The sequence below is a fragment of the Ovis aries genome, chromosome 18 (genome assembly GCF_016772045.2).
Source record: "Ovis aries strain OAR_USU_Benz2616 breed Rambouillet chromosome 18, ARS-UI_Ramb_v3.0, whole genome shotgun sequence".
Lineage (NCBI taxonomy): Eukaryota > Metazoa > Chordata > Mammalia > Artiodactyla > Bovidae > Ovis > Ovis aries.
This window is the reverse complement of record NC_056071.1, coordinates 67,662,581-67,688,876: the sequence shown is the minus strand read 5'-3', so window position 1 is coordinate 67,688,876 and position 26,296 is coordinate 67,662,581. Positions and strand designations below refer to the sequence as shown.

At 57.3% G+C, this 26,296-nt stretch overlaps 2 gene segments (V, D, J or C); both read left to right on the top strand.

The window, feature by feature from the left end:
* LOC101107738 (immunoglobulin heavy constant epsilon-like) overlaps positions 1-26,296 on the top strand; it is a 131,100-nt gene that overhangs the window by 31,772 nt on the left and 73,032 nt on the right.
* LOC101108522 (immunoglobulin heavy constant gamma 1-like) lies at positions 14,496-24,476 on the top strand. The segment is given in 7 exon segments: positions 14,496-14,611; positions 19,946-20,308; positions 20,596-20,640; positions 20,764-21,093; positions 21,177-21,497; positions 23,056-23,189; positions 23,346-24,476. Coding segments are annotated over 7 exon segments (1,281 nt in total).

The window sequence follows — 26,296 nt, the reverse complement described above, 5'->3', positions numbered from 1 at the left end:
TCTTGTACAATGTTATGAACCTCCGTTCATAGTTCTTTAGGCTTCCTGTCTATCTGATCTAATCCCTTGAATCTGTTTGTTACTTCCATTGTATAACCATAAAGGATTTGATTTAGGTTCAGTCCAGTTCAGTCACTCAGTCGTGTCCAACTCTTTGTGACCCCCTGAATCGCAGCACGCCAGGCCTCCCTGTCCATCACCAACTCCCAGAGTTCACTCAGACTCACGTCCATCGAGTCAGAGATGCCATCCAGCCATCTCATCCTCTGTCGTCCCCTTCTCCTCCTGCCCCCAATCCCTCCCAGCATCAGAGTCTTTTCCAATGAGTCAACTGTTCGCATGAGGTGGCCAAAGTACTGGAGCTTCAGCTTCAGCATCATTCCTTCCAAAGAAATCCCAGCTGATATAAATCGTTAGTGTTCTTACTTAAAATGCTAACTGCAGTCTCCTTGATAGCCACAAAGAAAATAACTCTAGGACATTAGCAAAAGTAAATGAGAAAGAGACTTGAATGCTCTACTACAAAAAATCTAAACACAAAAGAGCATGGTGATGAAAGAAATGAAGCCAAAGGAAAAGCTGTAAGGCACACAGAAAACAAATAGCAAATTGACACAAGTAAGTCTCTCCTTATCGGCAATTTCTTTACATGTAAACGATTAAACTCTCCAACAAAAGACGCCAAATTGCAGAAAAGATAAAAGACACATTCCAATTATGTGCTATTTTTTTTAATAAGAGACTACTTTAGAGTAAAAGACACAAATATATTAAAAGTGTAAAGATGGGAAAAGATACTCTATGCAAAAGAGAGCAGAGGTAGCTGAACTTATATCAGATAAAATAAACTTTAAATTTGGAAAGTTTACAAAAGACGAAGAACATTGTATGATAATACAAGACTCAACGCAGGAAGAATACGGAACAATATAAACTCCGACTCGCTTTGTGACAGAAGCAAAACACCAAAAGGGAACCTGACAGAACTGGAAGGAGGACGGCCGCGCCTACAGCTAGAGACTCCGACACTCCCCACTGGACGTGGACATGCGCTCTAGTAAGCTCTGGGAGTTGGTGGCGGACAGGGATGGACAGGGATAATGGACAATATTGCCAGGAGATAAGTAAAGAAACAGGATTTTATCAACTCAACTAACTTGATTTAACAGATCCTCAAAACACTCCACCCAACGAGAGCACACACATTCTTCTCTAGCACGTGAGGGACCTTTTCCAAGATAGACCATATGTTAGGCTACAAATTAAAGCTCAATCGATTTTTTTAAATAGATTTCATACAAAATATCTTCTTTGATCTCAAATGGGTGAAGTTAGACATCAATAACAAGGCTAAAGCTGGAGAACAGTGTGGAGATTCCTTAAAAACTGGAAATAGAACTTCCATATGACCCAGCAATCCCACTGCTTGGCATACACCTCAAGGAAACCAGAATTGAAAGAGACACACGTACCCCAATGTTCATTACAGCACTGTTTACAATAGCCAGGACATGGAAACAGCTTAGATGTCCATCAGCAGATGAACGGATAAGAAGTTGTGGTACATATACACAACGGAATATTACTCAGCTATAAAAAGGAACACAGCTGAGTCAGTTCTAATGAGGTGGATGAACCTGGAGTTATACAGAGTGAAATAAGTCAGGAAGAGAAAGACAAATACTGTATATTAACTCATTTATATGGAATTTAGAAAGATAGTACTGACGACCCTGCCTGAAGAGCAGCAAAGGAAACACAGATGCGAAGAACAGCCGTTTGGACTCAGCAGGAGAAGGTGAGGGTGAGATGGTCTGAGAGGGCAGCACTGGAGCGTGCGCATCGCCATGTGAATGACCAGTGCAAGCCCAATGCATAAATCAGGGCACACAAAGCCAGGCTCTGGGACAGCCCAGAGGGCAAGGTGGGTAGGGAGAGGGAAGTGCGTTCAGGATAAGAGGAACACATGCCGGTTCAGGTCAGTCACTCAGTCGTGTCCAACTCTTTGTGACCCCGTAGACTGCAGCTCACCAGGCTTCCCTGTCCATCACCAACTCCCAGAGCTTACTAAAGCTCACGTCCATTGAGTCGGTGATGCCACCCAACCATCTCATCCTCTGCTGTGCCCTTCTCCTCCCACCTTTAATCTTTCCCAGAATCAGGGTCTTTTAAAATGAGTCAGTTCTCCGCATCAGGTGGCCAAAGTATGAGAGCTTCAGCTTCAGCATCAGCCTTTCCGATGAATATTCAGGACTGATCTCCTTTAGGATGGACTGGTGGGGTCTCCTTGCAGTCCAAGGGACTCTCAAGAGTCTTCTCCAACACCACAGTTCAAAAGCATCAATTCTTTGGTGCTCAGCTTTCTTTATAGTCCAACTCTCACATCCATCCATGACTACTGGAAAAACCATAGCCTTGACTAGACAGACCTTTGTTGACAAAGTAATGTCTCTGCTTTTTAATATGCTGTCTAAGTTGCTCATAACTTTCCTTCCAAGGACCAAGTGTCTTTTAATTTCATGGCTACAATCACCATCTGCAGTGATTTTGAAGCTCCCAAAAACGCAGTCAGCCACTGTTTCCACTGTTTCCCCATCTATTTGCCATGAAGTGATGGGACTGGATGCCATGGTCTTAGTTTTCTGAATGTTGAGTTTTAAGCCAATTTTTTACTTTCTTCTTTCATTTTCATCAAGAGACTCTACTTCTTCTTCACTTTCTGCCATAAGGGCGGTGTCATCTGCATATCTGAGGTTATTGATATTTCTCCCGGCAATCTTGATTCCAGCTTGTGCTTCTTCCAGCCCAGCGTTTCTCATGATGTACTCTGCATAGAAGTTAAATAAGCAGGGTGACAATATACAGCCTTGATGTACTCTTTTTCCTATTTGGAACCAGTCTGTTGTCCCACGTCCAGTTTTAACTGTTGCTTCCTGACCTGCATATAGGTTTCTCAAGAGGCAGGTCAGGTGGTCTGGTATTCCCATCTCTTTCAGAATTTTCCACAGTTTGTTGTTATCCACACAGTCAAAGGCTTTGGCATAGTCAATAAAGCAGAAATAGATGTTTTCTGGAACTCTCTTGCTTTTTCGATGATCTAGCGGATGTTGGCAATTTTATCTGGTTTCTCTGCCTTTTCTAAATCCAGCTTGCACATCTGGAAGTTCGCAGTTCACGTATTGCTGAAGCCTGGCTTGGAGAATTTTGAGCATTACTTTACTAGCATGTGAGATGAGTGCAACTGTGTGGTAGTTTGAGCATTCTTTGGCATTGCCTTTCTTTGGAATTGGAATGAAAACTGACCTTTTCCAGTCCCGTGGCCACTGCTGAGTTTTCCCAATTTGCTGGTGTATTGAGTGCAGCACTTTCACAGCATCATCTTTCAGGATTTGAAACAGCTCAACTGGAATTCCATCACCCCCACTAGCTTTGTTCGTAGTGATGCTTCCTAAGGCCCACTTGACTTCACATTCCAGGGTGTCTGGCTCTAGATGAGTGATCACACCATCGTGATTATCTCGGTCATGAAGATCTTTTTTGTAGAGTTCTTCTGTGCATTCTTGCCACCTCTTCTTAATATCTTCTGCTTCTATTAGGTCCATACCATTTCTGTCCTTTATTGAGCCCATCTTTGCATGAAATGTTCCCTTGGTATCTCTAATTTTCTTGAAGAGAGCTCTAGTCTTTCCCATCCTATTGTTTTCCTCTATTTCTTTGCATTGATCACTGAGGAAGGCTTTCTTATCTTTCCTTGCTATTCTTTGGAACTCTACATTCAAATGGGTATATCTTTCCTTTTCTCCTTTGCTTTTCACCTCTCTTCTTTTCACAGCTATTTGTAAGGCCTCCCCAGACAGCCATTTTGCTTTTCTACATTTCTTTTTCTTGGGGTTGGTCTTGATCCCTGTCTCCTATACAATGTCACAAACCTCCGTCCATAGTTCATCAAGCACTCTGTCTATCAGATCTGTCTCTTAAATACACCAACAAATGGGATAACCTAGATGAAATGGGGAAATTCCTAGAAACACAAAACCTATCAGAACTACGTTATGGAGAAACAGAGTAGCCCCATGAGCAGTAAGAACCTGAGTCAGTGGAATCCCGTGAGATCCCAATAGACATGATGGCTCCCTGGTGAACTCCACCAAACATTCAAAGAGGAACTAATACCAACCCTCAAACTTTTCCAAAGTATTGAAGCGGAGGGAGCCTTCCTCAGTCATTCTATGAGGCAGCATAACCCTGATACTAAATCCAGACAAGCGCATACGAGAAACCTATAGACAAATATCCTTTATGAACATCGATGCAAAAATCCGCAACTAAATACAAACAAACAAAATTCTTTAGCATATCAAAACAGTTGTACACCCTGACCAAGTGGGGCTTAATCCTCAGAGCCCAAGGACATTTTTAACAAACAGAGATTGGTCAGTGTAATGCTTCTCTCTTGCTCAGTCGCGTCCGGCTCTTTCATGGACGGCAGCACGCCAGGCTCCCCTGTCCTTCACCATCTCCTGGAGCTTGCTCAAGCTCATGTCCATCGAGCCAGTGATGCTATCCCATTCTCTGTCATCCACTTCTCCTCCTGCCCTCAATCTTTCCCAGCATCAGGGTCTTCTCCAGTGAGATACAGGAAGCACAGAGAGTCCCAAGCAAGATGGGCCCAAAGAGATTTCACACCAAGATGCATCATAACTAGATTGCCAGGGACGTCCCCGGTGTGGGGAGCGCCCCCCCCCCCAGATGCAGAGGGCCCAGGTTAGACCCTAGGTCAGGGAACAAGATCCCCAATGCCACAACTCAGAAGTTCACACGCTGCAAGTAAAAGATCACTCTTGCCACAAGCAATCCAAGAAAATGAAAAGAATAACGTGAAAAGACACATGGAGCCCAGTGTTCATAGCAGCACTGTTCACAGCAGGCAAGGTGTGGAAGCAACCTAAGTGTCTATCAGCAGAGGGATGGGTAAGGAAGCTGAGGTGCACACAACGGAACATCACTCAGTCGTAAAAGAAGAGGGTGATTTTGCCACAGGGAGCAACACGCACGGGTCATGCTAAGTGAAATAAGTCATGGAGAAAAAGAAATACTGTATGTTATCAGTTCACATGTGTAGTCTAAAAGTTAGAGCAGATGAATGAATATAACAAAACAGAAACAGACTCACAGATACAGAAAGCAGCGAGGAGAGAAGTAGAGGGGAGGCACGCTAGGAGCATGGGGCGAGGAGGCACAAACCACCATGTGCAAAGCAAGCAAGCTACAAGGGTCTATCGCACAGCACAGAACACAGGGCCGGCATTTTGCAGTAACTGTCAACGGAGTATGGTCTGTAAGAACAGTGAGCTGCTCTGTTTATACCTACACTAATACAGTACTGTAAGCTAGCTAGAGTTTAATTTAAATACATGTATTCTTGGGCTTCCCTGGTGGCTCAGCTGGTAAAGAATCCTCCTGCAATGCAGGAGACCTGGGTTTGATCCCTAGGTTGGGAAGATCCCCTGGAGAAGGGAACAGCTACCCACTCCAGTATTCTGGCCTGGAGAATTCCATGGACTGTATGGTCCATGGGGTCTTAAAGAGTCGGACACAACAGAGCGACTTTCACTTTCATTTCACATGTATATTTAATATATATATGCAAATTTAATATCAAAATAAGAGACCATCTTATCAGTCCACCTACGTTCTTGGGATCGATCCATTCTTTGTGGGGCACTCGTGGTCTGTGCACACATGACTCCAAGACCTTGGGCCATCAGGCTACAACAATGAACATGATTTATGCCCTAAAACATGAGGTCATGGGATGGTAGCCCAGAATGCTCTTGCAGTCTGCAAACTGCTCACCTGAAGCGGCTTTGCCGCCCACGATGCTTCCTTCTGCTCATCAGGCAGAGGCTGTTCCATGTTTGGGCCCAAGGCCATCGAAGCTGCTGTCCACGGCGCTCCCTCGGTCCAGCCAACTGCTCCAGCTGCTGTCCATGGTTCTGCTTTTGTTTTTCTGCACAACATAATGCTATTTTTAAACAAACAGACTTTGTTGTTTTTTTTTTTAATAGTTTTAGGTAAACAGATACATTGAACAAGAGGTATACTCCAATTCCACCTGCAGGTACGCACAGTTTCAGCTATTATTAATATCTTGAATCAGTGTTCTTCATTTGTTATAACTAAATAAATGCTTTCAAACTGTGGTGCTGGAGAAGATTCTTGAGCATTCCTTGGACTGCAAGATCAAACCAGTCAATCCTAAAGGAAATCAATCCAAATATTCATTAAAAGGACTGATGCTGAAGCTCCAATACTTTGGCCACCTGATGCAAAGAGTTGACTTAATGGAAAATACGCTGATGCTGGGAAAGATTGAGAGCAGGAGGAGAAAGGGATGAGAGGATGAGATGAATCAATGGACATGGTTTGTGCAAACTCCGGGAGCTGGTGACGGACAGGGAGGCCTGGTTTGCTGCATCCACGGGGTCACAAAGAGTCAGACACGACTGAGCTACTGAACAGCAACAACAGTTTCTTACAGCGATTAAACCAAAATCAATATGTCACTTAACTAAATCCATAGTCAATGTTACGGTGCTACAATTGTTACCTTACGGGTAGAATTCTTTGAGTTTTGACAAATGCACGATGCCATTTGCACCCAGAAGTCTGCAGGCTGCTGTCCATGGAGCGGCCTGGGTCAGATATGCTGTCTAACCTGCTGCTCATGTGGCCACCACTTCAGCATCACACAATATAACCTTACTGCCCTCACGACCCCTACTTCACCCACGCATTTCTCACCCCTCCCTTGCAAGACCCTGGCAACTGCTGATCCGTAGTCTGTCCCTATAGATGTGTCTTTGAGTTTGAATCACAGAGCATGTAGCCTTCTCTAGCAATAGGCATGTAAGATTCCTCCATGTGTTTTTGTGGCTTGACAGCTTATTTATTTTTCATTGACTTCTTTTGTGACAGTGTCGTCTGTATATAACTGACCTATAAAATGCCTGCCTGTGTTTGATGCACACATGACTTTGGACACGTGCACACACCTGTGAAACCATCAGTGCAATCAAGGTATGGACTCACCCATCACCTCTGAAAGTCCGCCCTTGGGCTCACTGTTTAGGAGGCATGTGTGTTTGAAGTAGACTTAACATGAGATTGTCTCTCTGACAAACGTTGAGGCACACAGTGCAGTTATTAACTGCAGGCACTGAGTCATATGGAGGATCCTGGAATTCAACTCATTCTGCGTAACTGGAGCTACACCCATTGAAACAAAGGAATCAAAGGGTGTCACGACAGGAATCTGTGCGACATGGGGGCTCCCCGGGGGGCAAGCGGCTGAGACCCTGCGTTTCCAGTATAGGGGTGCGGATTCACTTCCTTGCAAGGAAACTAATTCTATATGCTGCTCCATGAGGCCAACAAAACCAGCGAGACTAAGATAAAAAGATAGGAAAAAGAGGAACAGAGTAACTACTAGACAGAAGGGAAGCTACCAGTAGTGTGCGCAATGGCGAAGGGTCGATTCGCCAAAAGCAGCTTGTCTCTTCCATTGCACAGCCCTACTGCAGTGTCCTGATGCACTGCAAGTAATCAGCCCACTCACCTACGGAGGACAGGGAAGAGGGGCTAAAGAGCCTCTTGAGGAGAGTGAAAGAGGAGAGTGAAAAAGCTGGCTTAAAGCTCAACATTCAGAAAACTGAGACCATGGCATCCGGTCCCATCACTTCATGGGAAATAGATGGGGAAACAGTGTCAGACTTTATGTTTTGGGGCTCTAAAATCACTGCAGATGGCGACTGCAGCCATGAAATTAAAAGACGCTTACTCCTTGGAAGGAAAGTTATGACCAACCTAGACAGCATATTGAAAAGCAGAGACATTACTTTGCCAACAAAGGTCTGTGTAGTCAAGGCTGTGGCTGCCATTCATGGGGTCACAAAGAGTCGGACACGACTGAGCGACTGAACTAAACTGAGCTGAACTGAGGAATATCCTGGTTGCTTTCAAGTCTGGGAAAATATGAATAAGGTATCCATAAACACTTAGCACCTCTAAGTATCTGTGTGCAGGTTCTAAGGAGGACATGAGTTTCAGCTCATTTGGATAAATATCTAGGAGTGCAGCTGCTGAGCAGTATGGTGAGGTCATATTTAGATTGTTAAGAAATTGCCAGACTATCTTCCAAGCTGGCTGCTTTGCTTTGCATCCGAGAGTGGGTGAGAGCTCCTGTTGCTCTGCACCCTCACCAGCACTTGGAAACGTCAGGTTCCCGTTCTTTGTTCCCAGACTCTCACCGTCGGAAGTTGTGCAGCGGCGGCTGAATCTGCGTCTACTCACTGCGTTCAGCCCTGTGTTTAGCCATTGTGGCCTAACCCGCATCTCTGATGGCAGCTGAGGTGGAGCATCCTGTCACTCAGGAGTGACTGTAAGTCTTCTTTGGGGAGAGGTCTGCACAGATCTTCTGCTCATTTGTAAGTCGGGGTGTTTGTGTCTCTGCTGTTGGGCTTTAACCATGCTCTGCCCGTTTGGGAATTAAGCCCTTTGTAAACCATGAGTTTTGCATGTCTACCCCTTCGTGGCCCATCTTTTCATTCTCCTGACCATGTCTTTCACAGGCAGACATGTTTCTTTTTTTAATATAAATGTATTTATTTTAATTGGAGGCTAATTACTTTACAATATTGTTTTGGTTTTGTCATACATTGACATGAATCCCCCACGGGTGTACACGTGTTCCCCATCCTGAATCCCCTCCCACCTCCCTCCCCATCCCATCCCTTTGAGTCGTCCCAGTGCCCCCACCCTGTCTCATGCATCAAACCTGGACTGGCGATTCGTTTCACACATGATCATATACATGTTTCAATGCCATTCTCCCCAGACACATTTCAATTCAATCAAGTTCAGCTAATGAATTTCTGTTTTTCACTAAGTGGGTATTTGGTATTGGGTCTAAAACTCGCTGCCAAACCACAGTCCCCTGGTATTCTGCTGTTCGCTGTGGGATCTCTAGCGTATAAAACGACAGGTGGCTTTGTGATTTGCACGCGGGTCAGCGAGTTGACTCTGTGGCGGGGTCAGGGCCACATTCTGTGCGGGTGGGTGGCGCTGCTTCAGCGCTGTTTGTTTGGAAAGACCACCCTTGAGCATCCGGCTTCCCAGTGGCTCAGCAGCAAAGAACACACGCACAGCACAGTAAGCACAGGAGGCGCTGACATCCACACAAAGGAGCAGAACTAAGTCACTCTGGACATGCAAGATCTCCAAAACTTACCCCAGACACCCTCTCTCAGGAAGCTAAAGCAGGCAGCCCTCAGAGCAGAACCCTCCTCACAGGCTCCCTGGGGTCTGCAGTCCAGGCGTCCACACACAATGCCCGATGCACTGAGAGGCCAAGCAAACTAAAGGGTCGGTGTTTGGAACAGAGAGAGGCTCATTGCAGGGCCATGCGGGTGGAGGAGGTGGCTCATGTCCTAAGCAGCCCTGAACTCCCCGTTTCGGCAGCAGAGGGGAGGTGATGCAGGGGACAGATCAGTTGCGCACGGTCCTCTGATCCATGGGTGAGTGGCAATATGGAGGTGTCACAGGGGTGGACGCTGCCGGCCTGGGCCCCAGGAGGCTTGCAACTCTGCGCTCGTGACCGTCGTGATCATCAGGCTTGCCTGGTGCTCGTGCTCATGCCACTGCGAGGCAAAGGTCATTTCTGAGCTGCAAGCAATTAGAGAAGCAAGCATAGGAGAACTCCCCACTGACCATCTCCCACCAGGAAGGGCAGGGCGACTCCTCAGAGCACAGCAGGGCTTTGGCAACCAGAGACCGCTGGACGGTGTGCAGGGCCAGCCTGACTTGCGTGTCCCCCGCGCCCCGCCCCCCACCTGCCTTCCTGAGTGCCCTGCTCCAGGAGATCGCAGTCCCCCCGCTCTGTCTTGTCACTTGCCTAGAGCCCAGGCCCTTAGTCGAGGTCTGTGGAAGCCCAGTGCCACCACGCTGTGGGATTCAACCTGAGTGCCGTGTGTGTGCGTGTCTCATGTGTGTGCTCACGTGCGCACATCTGTGCCAGTGCGTGTGCATGCACGCGCGCGAGCATGTTCCTGACCTGCTGGCTGCTCTCCCAGTCGATCTGTCCTGCCGAGTCACAGGGCCCAACCAGGGAACCCCATGTAGGTGGGGCTATTCCCACCCAACAAGAGCAAGCCCCTCCCCAGACCTGAAGGCCACTAGCAGTCTGTGGAAGGAGGCGGCTTCAGCCTCCCCCACAGTTCCCTACAGCTGGTGCCTCCAACAAGCTGACCCACCCGTAGTCCAGGAGGAGGGGGTCAGAGACCGCCTGAGGAGGGCAGTGGGCAGGTGGGGGAGGCAGGGAGGAGTCCAGAACCGGCTGCCCCTGCCCCGGGGAGATGCTGGGGTCTGGCCAGGAGCTGACCCCAGAGGGAACCACGGGCGGCCTGGTGGGATCTCCTGAGCAGACCACGGCAGGCGTCAGCTCAGGAAGACGGCCCACTCCAGCCTCAGGGGCCGACGCTGAAGGGGGCGGCCACCCCTCCCTGAGCCCCTTGAGGGCTTTTAGAGCCTTCTGTTTTGTGGAGTCAGATGGACAGGATTCCACGTGTTGCTCCCAGGTGACCCTAAGGGTGGCATGTGAGGGGACCTGCAGGCCGTCCATAAGGCCGGGACAGGCCGAGGCTGAGGCTGCTCTGGTGTCCAAGGGTGGAGAGGGCGGCCTGGAAATCGAGTCAAGAGGGACCACGTCACTGGTATAGTTGCCAGGGAGATGGGGGTTCAGAAGGGAAAATACATGTTCTGTACACCTGGAGGTCACACCTGGGGGGGGGGAGTCACATCCAGGGACACACGGGGGTCACTCAGAGAGGGAAACACATTTTCGTACACCTAGAGGTCACATCTGGAGGGTCACGTCCAGGGTCACACCAGGGTCACAGCAGACAGCTGCGGTGGTTCAGATAAATATCTGTTAAAGAGGAGGGCTGCCTTCGTGGGGTGCCTGGGAGTTTGGCTTCTGGCTGCGCTCACATACCAAAGTCCACGGACGCTCAGTCCCCTCGCACGGCATGGGGTGGCACCCCCGTGCGGCCCCGCACGTCCCCCCCAGGCCACTTGTGATGCCTAGTGCAGTGCCTCAGCTGCTAAGGTGCCAGCACACGGCCAGTTCAGGCCTCCTTCTTGGAACTTTCTGGATTTCGAATATGTGTTTAATCCACAGTTGTATGAGAGAATGCAGAGGGCCTGCTGTGCTTGCCTGATCAGCAGACAGCCTTCCGATGGGTCTCCATTCTTCATCGAGCGGCTCCCCCACCCCCACCCGCTGCAGGGCAGGGTCTCATCAGCTGCAGGGCACAGTTTCAGCTTCCATGTGATGAGGACCCAGGGCCGGCCGGGGTACCATGGGGGCCACAGATGGGCAGGTCGCCCGGCGGTCACTTTACGTGTATGGATCCCGCTGAGCACCCCGGACTCCAACAAGTCATACAGTGGTCTACAGGGGTCACTCCCAGAGGCGGAGGGCCAGATGCATGGGAGAGTCTGTGCTCAAGGGGCGGGGAGTGCGGCTGGAGGAACCGCTGGGGGCCTTCCACAGGGGCCTCACGAACATTCTCACTCACTGCACTCTGGACCAGGATGTGCAGAGACAGGAACTGACCGGAGTCCCGGCCTGACGCAAGCATGCACTCTGTCCGGGGATGCGGCCGCCAGCCGGGGACACCCAGCACCCCCACAGGAAGCAGCCCAGGACGCAGCCCCCTCCCTGTGGGCCAGGCCTGCAGGACCGCCGTCTCTAGCAACAGCCCCGGAAGCCCTACCCCGCAGTGACATCCCCCCACGGCCCAGGCTCCATCAACACCGCACGGCTTCCTGGGCTTTGTCCTCGCTTCCCACTGAGGACCAAGCAGAGAGAGATGGACAGGACGCGGCCCAGCCTTCACACTGGGGTCCATATCTTGTCAGCCGTCCAGCTTCCCCAGCCCTGCATCCCCCATCAGGACCCCTGAGGGCCTCTTTTTCCTAGAGAGAAGCTTTCCACGCACAGAAAATAGTTTAACATACATGATTTAACATACGTGATTGCATGCTAAAACTCTTCAGTTGTGTCAAACTCTTTGCAACACTGTGGACTGTAGCCCTCCAATTTCATCTGTCCGTGGGATTCTCCAGGCAAGAATACTGGCATGGCTTCCGTGCCCTCCTCCAGGGGATCTTCCTGATCCAGGCCTCGAGCCTGTGTCTCTCACGCCTCCTGCACCAGCAGGCGGGTTGTTTAGCTCTAGTGCCACCCGAGAAGCCCCAACCTGCCAGTGCACACATTGTCCACCGAGAATGCTACAGGCTCTCACACGCACGTGATCTCGCTCCCACGCAGTTAGCAAGTCGCCCAAATACACAGAGGCGAGCCACCGAACCACCACTCCCGTGAAGCCCAAGCCCTGGCCGCAGCAGCTCGGAAGAAGCAGCCTCTGCTTTTCCCCTTAAAACGTCCCCAGTGCTTCAGGAGACACAGATCTCATCACAGCAGCTCAGGGTCGCAGTGACGAACAGCCCCAGCGTATCCTGAGGCCTGATGCAAACAGGGACAGAGATGAAGCTGGCGGAGCAGCCTGGGCAGGGGAGGCAGTTGCCAGCAGACACGAAGGGAGATGGGGTGAGGGGGCAGCTGCCGAGCAGCCTCGTGGGCAGGCAGGGTCCTGCTTGACTGCAGCCCGGACACTCGAGGAGGACCTCGCGTGATTGGTCACACAGCTGAGGATGCAGGCAGCCCTGGAGGGCATCCACACCACACACGAAGAAAGCCAGGCTTCCCTTGGAGACTCTGAGTGGGTGCTCCCAGCCCCAGGGCCAAGCAGCTTCTGCACAGATGATCCTCAGCCTCCGTGGGGCCAGCTCACCTGCCGGCGCCCCACCTCCTCTTATTACGATTCCGTCAGCCTTTGATTTCCTGAGAGGCCGCAGTCCTCGCTGAAGGGCCTCAAGGGGCTTCTGTTTCCTGGGTTAAACCTCAATGTGCACAAGAATGAAAAGTCCTTCCAGAAACAGAACCTGAGGGAGGGACAGGCACCGCGCTCTGTCCTGGGAGCAGCAGCCGTCGGGATCTGGGGAGGCGGGTGTGAGGCCCGGTACCCGGCAGCCACAGGGCAGACAGGAAGGAGGTACAGAAAAGAGGGTTCAGAGGGGTCGGGTCACGCAGGTGCCTTTACAGCAGGTTGAGTCAAGGATGAGCCAGGTCCCAGACACGGTGGGGACTCACAGCTGGGCTGAGGGACACCTGAAAGGCTGACTCCTCTGCTGTGACATCCCAACCAGGACTCAGCCGCCAGGAACACCTCAAAGCCTCTCTCTGCTCTCACCGTGAGGCGGCTTCTTCTCTCATGGTGAAGACCCGGACTTCGCCACGAGGCTCACGGTGTCGCAGCACTCAGCGAACGGCCGGCCTCACCAGCCCTCTCCAGTAAAAGGGTTTGTCTAGAAAGAATGCGGCCTCAAGACCTGCTGCGCACACTGTGCATTTGATAAAGTCCAGGCCTCGAGCACCCGCATCCCATTGTCAGCCGCCACCAGCCACAGCAGCTTGCCCCAGCTGCGTGGGCACAGAAATGTCCTGCAGGGATTCCCAAGAGGGACTGACCCTCCTCACCAAACGCACAGCAGCAGGGGACCAGGAGGAGGAAACCAGCACCCTCCGTGCCCTGGGCCACGTGGCAGTTTTTCTCCCCAGAAACCTGGGCGACAGGTGGGTGGACCCCACGGGCCTGACCCTCTAAGCCCAGACATTGTCAGGCCTTTTTCCAGACTCATCACTTGTGGTGAGCTGAGCAGGTTATGATATATGTGGTTCGTGAGCAATGCAGACGCCTGTGACTACAGCTTGCAGGCCCAGTGACCGGAGGCCAGGACACTAACACGGATCAGACCCACCTTCCGCAGCCCCTCCCCACAGTGCTGGCCAGGTGGGGGCGGGCCTGAAGCAGCACAGCAGGCAGGCTGCCCACCAAGCATGGAGGGGTGGCACCCTGCCCCCCGCACACGGCACGTCTGGGGTGGGGGCTATGAGGGCTCCTGGAATTCCGGACCCCGGGCCTAACGCTGAAGCCATCAGACGGCACAGCCACACTGTCCAGGGCGGCCCAGGAGCCCAGTGGGCTGGGAGGCCCAGAGGGCTCAGGTGCGGGGCCCGGGCCCCAGGCTACAGAGCAGCAATAGGCCCTGCAGACGGTGAAGGCCCGTGACCCTGGGGTTCCCACCGCTCCCCTGGGTCCCAGGGCCTCTCTCACCCACCTCCACACAGATACCCACACCAGGCACCTCAGCTGCATCTGGACTCCCCCAGGCCCTCTGAGGCAGAAACACCCAGAAGAAAAGGGAACCTCAGGGAGCAAGTCTTGCCACCAGGTTTCAATCCCCTTCGCACGTTTGCAGGACTGGGGGCAGGGCGTTCACACCTCTGGGGGCCACGTCACAGGTGCTAGGGAGCAGGGCTGCAGACACAGCGCACAGATCCCAGGAGCACACGTGTCTGGGGCCAGAGCAGGGAAGGGGCCCGGAGCCCCGGGCTGCAGGGGAGCCCCCTGCACGGCCCCCACCATGAGTGAGTGGGGACCCTGAGGGTGAGCACACAGGGACAGGAATGAGAGCCCTGGAGGGAGATCGGCCTCGGGACCCCCGGAGGGGCTGGAGCAGCCGAGTGGGCCTGGGGGAGGCAGCTGCCCCTAGTCACCATGCGGGATGAGCGCAGGGACGGAACCCGGGCAGGGGGCACCGGACTAAGAGCGCTGCTGCCCGGGGCTGAGGAGCTCAGGGGGGCTGTGGGCCGTCGAGGAGCAGGACGGACTGGAGACGGAGGTGAGGGCTGCGCATGACCAGGGGCTCTGGAGGCCAGGGCTGGGTGGGCATGAGGACCAGCCAGGATGGAAGGAGGGTCTGATCTGAGGAGCAGGGAAGGGAGAGGACCCCAGGGCAGTGATGGCTCCTGGACAGGCTGGTGGAGCCGACCTGGGTCCCAGGATAGGGCCATGTGCGGGGACTGTGGGTCCCAACTGGGCTGGGGCCGAAAGCAGTGGCAGCAACAAGGGGCAGGGCTGCAGGGCCGGCCAGACTCCCTGTCCACAGCGGGCAGCAAAAGGCTGAGCCCACCGCCCCCCAGGATGCAGGGGGCTGACCAGAGCCCAGGGCCTGAGGACCAGCAGCGGGAGCTGGAGAGAGGCAGGTGACCCGAAAACTGGAGGCAGCAAGGGGCCAGAGGAGAGTGTGGGTGGAGGGATAAAGAAGAGCGGAGAGTAAGGGCAGGACCTCCGCCAGGAGGGGCCCGGGCGGACAGAGCTCCTCCAGGGGAGGGCTGCCTGGAGGCCGCGTGGGCACCTGGCAAGTCCAGAGATGAGAGCTGGACCCAGGAAATAAAGGGGTGACGAGTGGAGCTGGGCAGGGGTGAGGGCTCCCAGAGGGGCCAGAGGGGCAGGAGAGGCTGAGGGGGCAGCCCAGGGACAGGGGGCAGCAAGGCCACCAGTGAGCAGGGGCTGGGAGAGCAGGGAGAGCGCTGGGGCTTTGGGGGAGCAGGTACAGGTTATGAGGGTGAGCTGGGGTTAGGAGGGCAGGGGACCTCTGGTGTTTGGGGAGCAGGTACAGCTTGTGAGGGTGAGCAGGGCCTGGGAGGACAGGGGGAGCCCTGGTGCTTTGGTGGGGGGCCAGGTACAGCTTGTGGGTGAGCAGGGGTTAGGAGGGCAGGGGGCCCCTGGTGCTTTGGGGGAGCAGGTACAGCTTGAGAAGGTGAGCAGGGCCTGGGAGGACAGGGGAAGCCCTGAGGATTTGGGGGGGTGGGTACAGCTTTTGGGAGTGAGCAGGGGCTGGGAGGGCAGGGAGAGCGCTGGGGCTTTGGGGGAGCAGGTACAGCTTGTGGGCGAGCAGGGGTCAGGAGGGCAGGGGACCTCTGGTGTTTGGGGAGCAGGTACAGCTTGTGAGGGTGAGCAGGGCCTGGGAGGACAGGGGGAGCCCTGGTGCTTTGGTGGGGGGAGCCAGGTACAGCTTGTGGGTGAGCAGGGGTTAGGAGGGCAGGGGCCCCTGGTGCTTTGGGGGAGCAGGTACAGCTTGAGAAGGTGAGCAGGGCCTGGGAGGACAGGGGAAGCCCTGAGGATTTGGGGGGTGGGTACAGCTTTTGGGAGTGAGCAGGGGCTGGGAGGGCAGGGAGAGCGCTGGGGCTTTGGGGGAGCAGGTACAGCTTGTGGGCGAGCAGGGGTCAGGAGGGCAGGGGACCTCTGGTGTTTGGGGAGCAGGTACAGCTTGTGAGGGTGAGCAGGGCCTGGGAGGACAGGGGGAGCCCTGGTGCTTTGGTGGGGGGAGCCAGGTACAGCTTGTGGGTGAGCAGGGGTTAGGAGGGCAGGGGACCTCTGGTGTTTGGGGAGCAGGTACAGCTTGTGAGGGTGAGCAGGGCCTGGGAGGACAGGGGGAGCCCTGGTGCTTTGGTGGGGGGCCAGGTACAGCTTGTGGGTGAGCAGGGGTTAGGAGGGCAGGGGGCCCCTGGTGCTTTGGGGGAGCAGGTACAGCTTGAGAGGGTGAGCAGGGCCTGGGAGGACAGGGGAAGCCCTGAGGATTTGGGGGGGTTGGGTACAGCTTTTGGGAGTGAGCAGGGGCTGGGAGGGCAGGGAGAGCGCTGGGGCTTTGGGGGAGCAGGTACAGCTTGTGGGCGAGCAGGGGTCAGGAGGGCAGGGGACCTCTGGTGTTTGGGGAGCAGGTACAGCTTGTGAGGGTGAGCAGGGCCTGGGAGGACAGGGGGAGCCCTGGTGCTTTGGTGGGGGGGCCAGGTACAGCTTGTGGGTGAGCAGGGGTTAGGAGGGCAGGGGGCCCCTGGTGCTTTGGGGGAGCAGGTACAGCTTGAGAAGGTGAGCAGGGCCTGGGAGGACAGCGGAAGCCCTGAGGATTTGGGGGGGTGGGTACAGCTTTTGGGAGTGAGCAGGGGCTGGGAGGGCAGGGAGAGCGCTGGGGCTTTGGGGGAGCAGGTACAGCTTGTGGGCGAGCAGGGGTCAGGAGGGCAGGGGACCTCTGGTGTTTGGGGAGCAGGTACAGCTTGTGAGGGTGAGCAGGGCCTGGGAGGACAGGGGAGCCCTGGTGCTTTGGTGGGGGGCCAGGTACAGCTTGTGGGTGAGCAGGGGTTAGGAGGGCAGGGGGCCCCTGGTGCTTTGGGGGAGCAGGTACAGCTTGAGAAGGTGAGCAGGGCCTGGGAGGACAGCGGAAGCCCTGAGGATTTGGGGGGGTGGGTACAGCTTTTGGGAGTGAGCAGGGGCTGGGAGGGCAGGGAGAGCGCTGGGGCTTTGGGGGAGCAGGTACAGCTTGTGGGCGAGCAGGGGTCAGGAGGGCAGGGGACCTCTGGTGTTTGGGGGAGCAGGTACAGCTTGTGAGGGTGAGCAGGGCCTGGGAGGACAGGGGGAGCCCTGGTGCTTTGGTGGGGGGCCAGGTACAGCTTGTGGGTGAGCAGGGGTTAGGAGGGCAGGGGCCCCTGGTGCTTTGGGGGAGCAGGTACAGCTTGAGAAGGTGAGCAGGGCCTGGGAGGACAGGGGAAGCCCTGAGGATTTGGGGGGGTGGGTACAGCTTTTGGGAGTGAGCAGGGGCTGGGAGGGCAGGGAGAGCGCTGGGGCTTTGGGGGAGCAGGTACAGCTTGTGGGCGAGCAGGGGTCAGGAGGGCAGGGGACCTCTGGTGTTTGGGGAGCAGGTACAGCTTGTGAGGGTGAGCAGGGCCTGGGAGGACAGGGGGAGCCCTGGTGCTTTGGTGGGGGGAGCCAGGTACAGCTTGTGGGTGAGCAGGGGTTAGGAGGGCAGGGGGCCCCTGGTGCTTTGGGGGAGCAGGTACAGCTTGAGAAGGTGAGCAGGGCCTGGGAGGACAGGGGAAGCCCTGAGGATTTGGGGGGGTGGGTACAGCTTTTGGGAGTGAGCAGGGGCTGGGAGGGCAGGGAGAGCGCTGGGGCTTTGGGGGAGCAGGTACAGCTTGTGGGCGAGCAGGGGTCAGGAGGGCAGGGGACCTCTGGTGTTTGGGGAGCAGGTACAGCTTGTGAGGGTGAGCAGGGGCTGGGAGGGCAGGGGGAGCCCTGGTGCTTTGGTGGGGGGGGCCAGGTACAGCTTGTGTGTGAGCAGGGGTTAGGAGGCAGGGGGCCCCTGGTGCTTTAGGGGAGCAGGTACAGGTTATGAGGATGAGCAGGGGGCTAGTAGGACAGGGGGTGTCCCTGGTGTTTGGGGGAACAGGTACAGCTTGTGAGGGTAGGCTGGGGCTGGGAGAACAGGGGGTGTCCCTGGTGTTTAGGGGAGCAGGCACAGCTTGTGAGGGTGAGCAGAGGGCTAATAGGACTGGGGGAGCCCCTGGGTTTTGGGGGAGCAGGTACAGGTTATGAGGGTGAGCCGGAGGCTGGGAGGGCAGGGGGCACCTAAGAGCTTTAGCAGAGCACGTAGCGCTTCTGAGGTGAGCAGGGGCCTGAAAGGACAGGGGCGACCCCAGAGCTTTGGGTGAGCAGGCATGGCTTGTGAAGGTGGGCAGGGGCCTGGGAGGACGGGGGAGCCCCCGAGAGCTTTGGGGGATCGGGTACAGCTGTAGGGGTGAGCAGGGGCCGGGGAGGACGGGGGAGCCCCACAGAGCTTTGGGGGGTCGGGTACAGCTGTAGGGGTGAGCAGGGGCCGGGGGGGACGGGGGAGCCCTCCAGAGCTTTGGGGGGTCGGGTACAGCTGTAGGCGTGAGCAGGGGCCTGGGAGGACGGGGGACGCCTGGCGCTCAGGGAGCAGGTAGGGCTTCTAGGGGTGAAAGGGGCAGGGAGGGCAGGGGACTCTCTGGGGTGTCTGAGGGGAGAAGGTGGCGATTGCACAGGTGAACCGGGCTCTGGGAACGAGCAGCTGGCCGGCTAGTGTTGAAGTCGGAGGCAGAGGGTCTGAGCTAAAGGGAGCCCTTTTGCTGGAGGGTCGGGGATAGCAAGGCCAAGTGCAGAGGAAAATGAAGGATGCTCTGGCCTGAAGTGGGAGGGCTCTCCACAAGTGGGAGAGCAGGTGGCCTCCATTCACAGGCCCAGGGTTCCCATTGTGTTGCAGCCATCTCTGGGGACTCAGGGTGGATGGGGGTCGGCCAAGGCAAGGGGCAGCTGCCAAGACAGGGGACAAGGCTGGGACTACATGAGGCTCTTCCTCGAGGTCTCAGACGGGCAGGGGCCCGGGGAGCTGACCAGGCTCTTCCTCGAGGTCTCAGATGAGGCTGCAGGCCCACGGAGCTGACCAGGCTCTAGGGACAGCCCGGTTAGACGGGCTGGGGCCCGTGGAGCCACCTGGTGCTGGAGGTGCAGGCAGGGCCCAAGCAAGGCCCCCACAGTGCTGAGTGCGGGGTGCACCCAGGAAGATCAGGGCCTGGAGGGTCTGGTGAGGAGGAGCCGGGCAGCCAGGAGTCTGGAGCAGGGGCCGAGGGCCAATCAGGGGAACCAGGTGAGGGACGGGGCCAGAGACACATCTTTGGGAGCCTGGTGGGACCAGGGTTGGGAGGGGACAATCAAGGAAGAGAACTCAGAGACAGGGTCCAGGATCAGGGCTGGGACGTGAGCCCAGAGCGCCTGTGCAGAGCTGGCCCCAAAGTCCCCGGCCTGCAGGGCTGAGGCCAGGCCAGACGGGGGCTGGGGGCAGAGCAGGATGAGGGGGACAGGCTCCTCCAGGCTGAGGGAGCAGGGGCCACGGGAAGGGCCAGGCACCCAGAGGAGGGAAGCAGCCCTGGGCTCTAATCCAGGAGGCCACACTCACCGACCCAAGCTGTGTCCAGACATCCCAGCTGCAGCGCACAGAGCTGGGTGGCCACTATGCCGGGCAGTCGTCAGACCCTGGAAGCAGATGGTGGCTGGGCTCAGAGGTGCCCCAGGCCTGGGCACCTGAGGTCCTGCTGGACCCTGCATTCACCCAGCCTCCTCTCTCACAGCCTCCACCACACCCCCGAAAGTCTACCCTCTGGCATCCAGCTGCGGGGACACGTCCAGCTCCACCGTGACCCTGGGCTGCCTGGTCTCCAGCTATATGCCCGAGCCAGTGACCGTGACCTGGAACTCGGGTGCCCTGACCAGCGGCGTGCGCACCTTCCCGGCCATCCTGCAGTCCTCCGGGCTCTACTCTCTCAGCAGCGTGGTGACCGTGCCGGCCAGCACCTCAGGAGCCCAGACCTTCACCTGCAACGTAGCCCACCCGGCCAGCAGCACCAAGGTGGACAAGCCTGTCACTGCAAGGCCTCGGGTCCTGCAGACAACGCCAGGGTCACCTATCCGTACTGTAAGACCCACGACCCAGGGTATGTGAGCCCCACACTCCCGCCTGCAGGGGCCTCACCCCAGGGGTGCTGGGAACCAGGCCCAGCATGTCAGGGGAGGCCCTGTCTGTCTCTCTCCTGAAGGTCTCGCAGGCTTGGGGAGGGGTCGTCTGGAGTTTCCACAACATCCAGGCTGCTGCAGGCTGGATGACACCTCGGCTCCTGGCCCCACAGAGGCAGGCCCTGGGCTCGGCTACTAAAACGTGTCCCTCCCCTAAGCCCAGCCCTTGGCTTCCTGCCCTGGTAATCCCAGTCTGCTCTCTCTGCAGAGCCCAAAGGTGAACAGAAACCCTGCCAGTGTCCCAAATGCCCAGGTAAGTCAGCTGGCGTCACCCGCTGTCTGACAGTGGCAGACAGCGCTCACGGGCAGCCGGGTGGAGAACGCACACCCAAGGAGGTTTCCCAAGTGCAGAACCCCCACCGTGCTTTCTCACCAGCCACAGAACCTCTGGGAGGACTGTCTGTCTTCATCTTCCCACCGAAACCCAAGGACACCCTTACAATCTCTGGAACGCCCGAGGTCACGTGTGTGGTGGTGGACGTGGGCCAGGATGACCCCGAGGTGCAGTTCTCCTGGTTCGTGGACAACGTGGAGGTGCGCACGGCCAGGACAACGCCGAGAGAGGAGCAGTTCAACAGCACCTTCCGCGTGGTCAGCGCCCTGCCCATCCAGCACCAAGACTGGCTGCGGGGCAAGGAGATCAAGTGCAAGGTCCACAACAAAGCCCTCCCGGCCCCCATCGTGAGGACCATCTCCAGGACCAAAGGTGGGCCAGGTGGGCGGGCCCAGGAGGGTCCCGTGGGCCAGTCAGAGTGACTGCTGTGCTAACAGGCTTGCCTGTCCCCACAGGGCAGGCTCGGGAGCCGCAGGTGTACGTCCTGGCCCCACCCCGGGAAGAGCTCAGCAAAAGCACGCTCAGCGTCACCTGCCTCATCATCGGTTTCTACCCAGAAGAGGTAGACGTGGAGTGGCAGAGAGATGGGCAGCCTGAGTCGGAGGACAAGTACCACACAACCCCGCCCCAGCTGGACGCCGACGGCTCCTACTTCCTGTACAGCAGGCTCAGGGTGAATAAGAGCAGCTGGCAGGAAGGAGACACCTACACGTGTGCGGTGATGCATGAAGCTCTACGGAATCACTACAAAGAGAAGTCCATCTCTAAGTCTCCGGGTAAATGAGCCACACGCCGCTGATCTAGTGAATGTTCCCTCATCCACCCGCCCCTCCCCTCCAACCCCGGGCTCCAGGTCCAGCCAGGACGCCCTAGCCCCTCCCTGTGTGCATGCCTCCTGGGCCGCCATGAATAAAGCACCCAGGCCGCCCTGGGACCCTGCAACGCTGTGCTGGTTCTTTCCGAGGCAGAGCCCTGGTGACCGCCAGGCCTGCGGGGGGTGGGCTGAGCCCACTCTGGGCCGCTTGGTTCAGCATCTGTGGGGGCGCTGACCCCTCTCCGGGCCAGACACACAGTGAGTGGGTCCGGCAGGGCACCTGGGGGCTGCCCGAGGCCTCGGAGGGGCTTGGCCAGAGGCGCAGCTCCACGGCCCCCTCCAGCCACCACATTCTGGGCCAGACTCTGGGCAGGAACGGGGGAAGCCCGCGACACCTCAGGGATTGAGGCCCAACGCTTCCCGCCTCTGCTCCAGCCCACGCTGAGGGGCAGGGCCGCGGCCTTGTCCCCAGGCCCCTGTTCCTGGGTGCCCAGAGTCCGTGTGTCCACTCTGGGCCTGCCTGGAGCCAGACTGGCCCGGGGAGTGGCCCTGCTTCACCCTCAGGCTCCCGAGGTCAGGCGTCGTCCTCGTCGGCCAGTAGCTCTGCCTGGCTCTCTCTGCCCGGGGCCAAGCCTGTGTGCCCATGGGGAGGTCGTCCCTGTGCCTGAAAAGGGCCCAGGCTGGGAGCCCTGAACGTCCAGGGCAGGGACCTAGCTGCTCCCTGGGGACACTGAGCCCAGAGCCCCAGACACCAAGCCCCAGCCCCGCACGCACACGAGACAGCCCACACCCAGCGTCCTCCACACGCACTCAGGCGTCCACCTGCACACAAGCATGCTTCACCCCCGTCACACACCCACATGCCTGCACACACTCAGGTCTCACGCTCCGGGACCCATGGGGTGATCCCACGGGCCCAGACCCAGAGCTGGGTCTCATGAGCCCTCCCTGTGGACATCAGCTGGTCCCCATCCTCCAGCACCCTTGGGCTGCTCAGCGGCCCTTTCCCACACTGACCACACTGACCAGGTCAGACATCCTTCCTCGCCTCCCCTGGGGCACCCACGCCCCTCCCTCGCAGGCTGAGACCCCCCCTCAGCCCCGCGTCCTGGCACCCTCACCCCTCGGGCACAGGGACACAGCCTGGCACTGTCTGCCCTCCCTCTCGGGGACAGAGCCCAGGCACGTGTGCTCTGCTGAGCCTCCCGGCTCCAGGCCTGGCCCCCAGGGCAGAGGAGGCCAGGAACTGAGCCTCTGTCCTGCGGGGAGGTGGGGTCAGGGCCCCAGCTCAGGGCACAGCTCAGGATGGGAGCAGGACCCCACAGGCCAGGCCCAGACAGTGGCCAGGGCTGGAGGGCTGGGGCTGGGGCCCAGAGACTGACCTCAGGTGACCCCTGCCCGGCCCATGGGGGATCACACCGCCATCCCCCCCGCCGCAGAGGGAGTCCTGCCCCGAAGCCCCGATGGCCCTGCCCAGCCCCCCGTGGGCAGACACAGCACTGACCCCCCTCCCTGTGCAGATCTGCTGCTGGAGGAGGAGAGCTGTGCGGACGACCTGGACGGGGAGCTGGACGGGCTCTGGACGACTATCTCCATCTTCATCACGCTCTTCCTGCTCAGCGTCTGCTACAGCGCCACCGTGACCCTCTTCAAGGTGGGGGCCCACCCTGCTGGGCCCTCGGGCCCCCTCTCTGTCCCCAGGGTCCCCGCAGAGTCCCTCCCTGCCCCTCACTGCCCACTCACTGTCTACTCATACCCCTGGGGGAGGCCCACGTGGGATCCAGTCCTTGCTCACCCTGTCCCCCCACAGGTGAAATGGATCTTCTCCTCAGCAGTGGAGCTGAAGAGGACGATGGTCCCCGACTACAGGAACACGATTGGGCAGGGCGCCTAGAGCTCCGGTGGGTGGAGGGGCCACGTCCAGCGCCCGGTGCTGCTCAGTTTCAGCCAGGCCTGCTCCTTTGCGCTCTGACCCAGCCAACCTCTGACCTCTCACCCAGACTCACCCACATCTCCACTCTGACATTGCAGCCATGGCAACCTGCCCCGCCCCCCTGAGACCCGAGTGGAAAACAGGTGGTGACCCCACCGAGCTGGTGGACGCCGAGGGCCTCTGGGAAGCCTGCAAGACACCAGTGGGCTACGAGTCCCCCACCAGGAACACACAGGTCGGAGTTCAGCTCTGCCTGGAGGAGTAGGAGGCTGGGTCCAGGGCTGTCTACACAGGGCGCCCGCATCTTGCCCAGGCCTGGATCCAGACCGCAGGTCCCTGGGGGACGAAGCTGAGTCCCCACACCGTATGCACAGGGCCCAGCTCCCGCATCTTGCCCAGGCCTGGATTCAGACCACAGGTCCCCGGGGGAGGCCCCTGCGTCAGATCCCTGGGAACAGCTGTCCTGCAGGGGCCCAGCCTCCCAGCAGGCAAGCTCCTGGGAGGACCACTACCGGTCACTCAGGTCACCTCCACCGAGGACGCTGCCGGGAGCAGGGCCTGGGCCCACAGAGGCCGCAGGAGCCCCGGTGGGGGAAGGGGTGACGTCCCGCCAGACGGGCCGCCTGGAGACGGGCCTGGTGACCGGTTCCCAGTGGACAGAGCTGGAGGGGCTCCCAGGACACAGGACGGCAGGGCAGCCAGTCCATCCGGTGGCCAACAGCCTGACACTCCCCCAGGAGCTCGGCCTGCACCGAGAGCGGGGGTGAGAGGTGAGACCAGAGACCCACAGAGGCCCAGCCCCGGGCCCCGGGCCCACCCCGCCTCTCGGGACAGACTCTCCCATCGTTGCAGAAATGTGCACGGGCTTCTCTGGATGGGAGGCGCTGCCCCAGGACTGGAAGGACCACAGCCCTGGGGCTTGGGAAGCTGCTTCTGCGTAATGTGGTAGCCTGTTCTTTGCTGTCTCTGTATCTCTTTAACGACAATAAAGCATCTTTACTTCGCCTAGCTCACCAGCCAGTCTCCGTATGTTGACACGCCTTCTCCCTTTGAGGAGTCCACAGCCTGGCTGCCCCATCCCCACTGGCCCCGGGCTTCCTGCCCCCACCACCTGCACCCAGGGTCCCTGGTCCCATCCCTACCTGACTCATGGGTGCCTGACCCCCACCCACTACCTGCCCCTAGGGCTCCACTCCGCCTCCCAGGCAGAGGCCAGCCTGGCACCAGGGGAGCCACAGACAAGTGTCCCGTGTTGGGTGGTCAGCACAAGAGGCTGTAACAAACACCGCAGGGGGCTTGGACCACAGGCGTCACCACTCACACCTTGGAGCCTGGGACCCCGGATCCAGGAGTGCAGGGCCAGCTCCTGCTGAGGCCTGTCTCCATGGGGTGTAGATGCCGTGTCCTCACGGGCACACCCCTCTGTGCCTGTCTCTGTCCTCACCTCCTCTTAGAGGGTCTCCAGTCAGACTGGACGAGGGCCCACCCTGGGACCCCAGCTCACCCTCATCACCTCTTCAGAGACGCCACCTCCAAAAGCAGTGACGCTTGAGGTCTGGGGGTCAGGGCTGCAAGATTTGAATTTGGGGTCACAGTTCTGCCCCAAACAGGCTGGCTGGTGCCGGAAACCCAGAGCAGAAGGGGATCAGTGAAAGCCGGCCAGGAGGGGCAGCTGGGGGAGGGGTGCCAGAGGGGCCTGGTTCAGTGCTCAGGACACACTGGCCAGTGAGCAGGGCCTCAGAGGGCGCTGGGGACACTGTGCTCAGCCTGGGCTGCACGGAGGTGATGGCTGTGCCACAGGAAAAGCGGAAGGGGCCCAGGGCTCCAGAGAGGGACCAGGAAGGGTGGCCGCCTGCATGCGATGAGGCCTCTGTGTCCACCAGCCGGCCTGGATGCAGGATGCAGTCAGGACTCCATCCTCACAGACACCGGGGACCGAGGAGACTGGACCCTCCCCAAGGGCGGAGGAGGATCCTGCTCAGGGACAGCTCCAAGAAGGGGGCCAGGGCCTGGGAGGGTGCTGGCCGTGCTGGGCTCTCTCCGGAGGGCATTTTCAGGGAGCTGAGTCATCATGGGGGCATGCTAGTGTTTGCCCAAGACTTTCGGGGGGAAGGGAGTGTTGTGCCCAGAGTCCGAGTCCCCAAAACTGAGAGAATAAGACGTCCACAGCAATGCAAAAGCATGAAGGGGTTTATTGCTGGCTAGGGCTCAAGTCTCATCCAGCATAGTGGAGTCTTGACGAGAGCCCCGAGCTCTGAATCACATCTACTTTAATACAGACGGTTCTTTGTTCTTGTAACCGCATAGCTGATTGGTTAAACCGCACGCGTGTGCGGGCCTTTTAACCTCGCATCCCTATCCGGATTGGCTCAGGTCTGGCGCGGGCGGGGTCTATGGGGATTTTTTCTGATTGGTCGAGCTACACTGCCTGCGGGAGTTCCCAGTGCCTCAGCTTTCCTAGAGACTAAGCCTCAGGCCTTGCCTGCCCCTTAGAGCCTGTCCTGGCTCCAGTTTGGTCCTGACATTCCCCCCGTCTTCAGCTACATAGAGGAATCTTCCTCTTTATTTTGGGGCAGGGCCTGATACTGTTGCCTCAGTACCATCAGTTGGACGGTATTGACGCAGTCTTTTACAAAGGCAACAAGCTTATTTATTATGCATGGACCAAAAGTAAGTATTAATAGTAGCACTATTAGAGGGCCCACCAGGGTGGAAATTAGTGTTGTTACCACAGGGACTGTTGGAACCAGGACTCAAATCAATTTTGAGACATTTTTCCTTTTTTTTTTTTTTTTTTCTCTTTTGATTTAGCCCTTCTCTTATCTTGG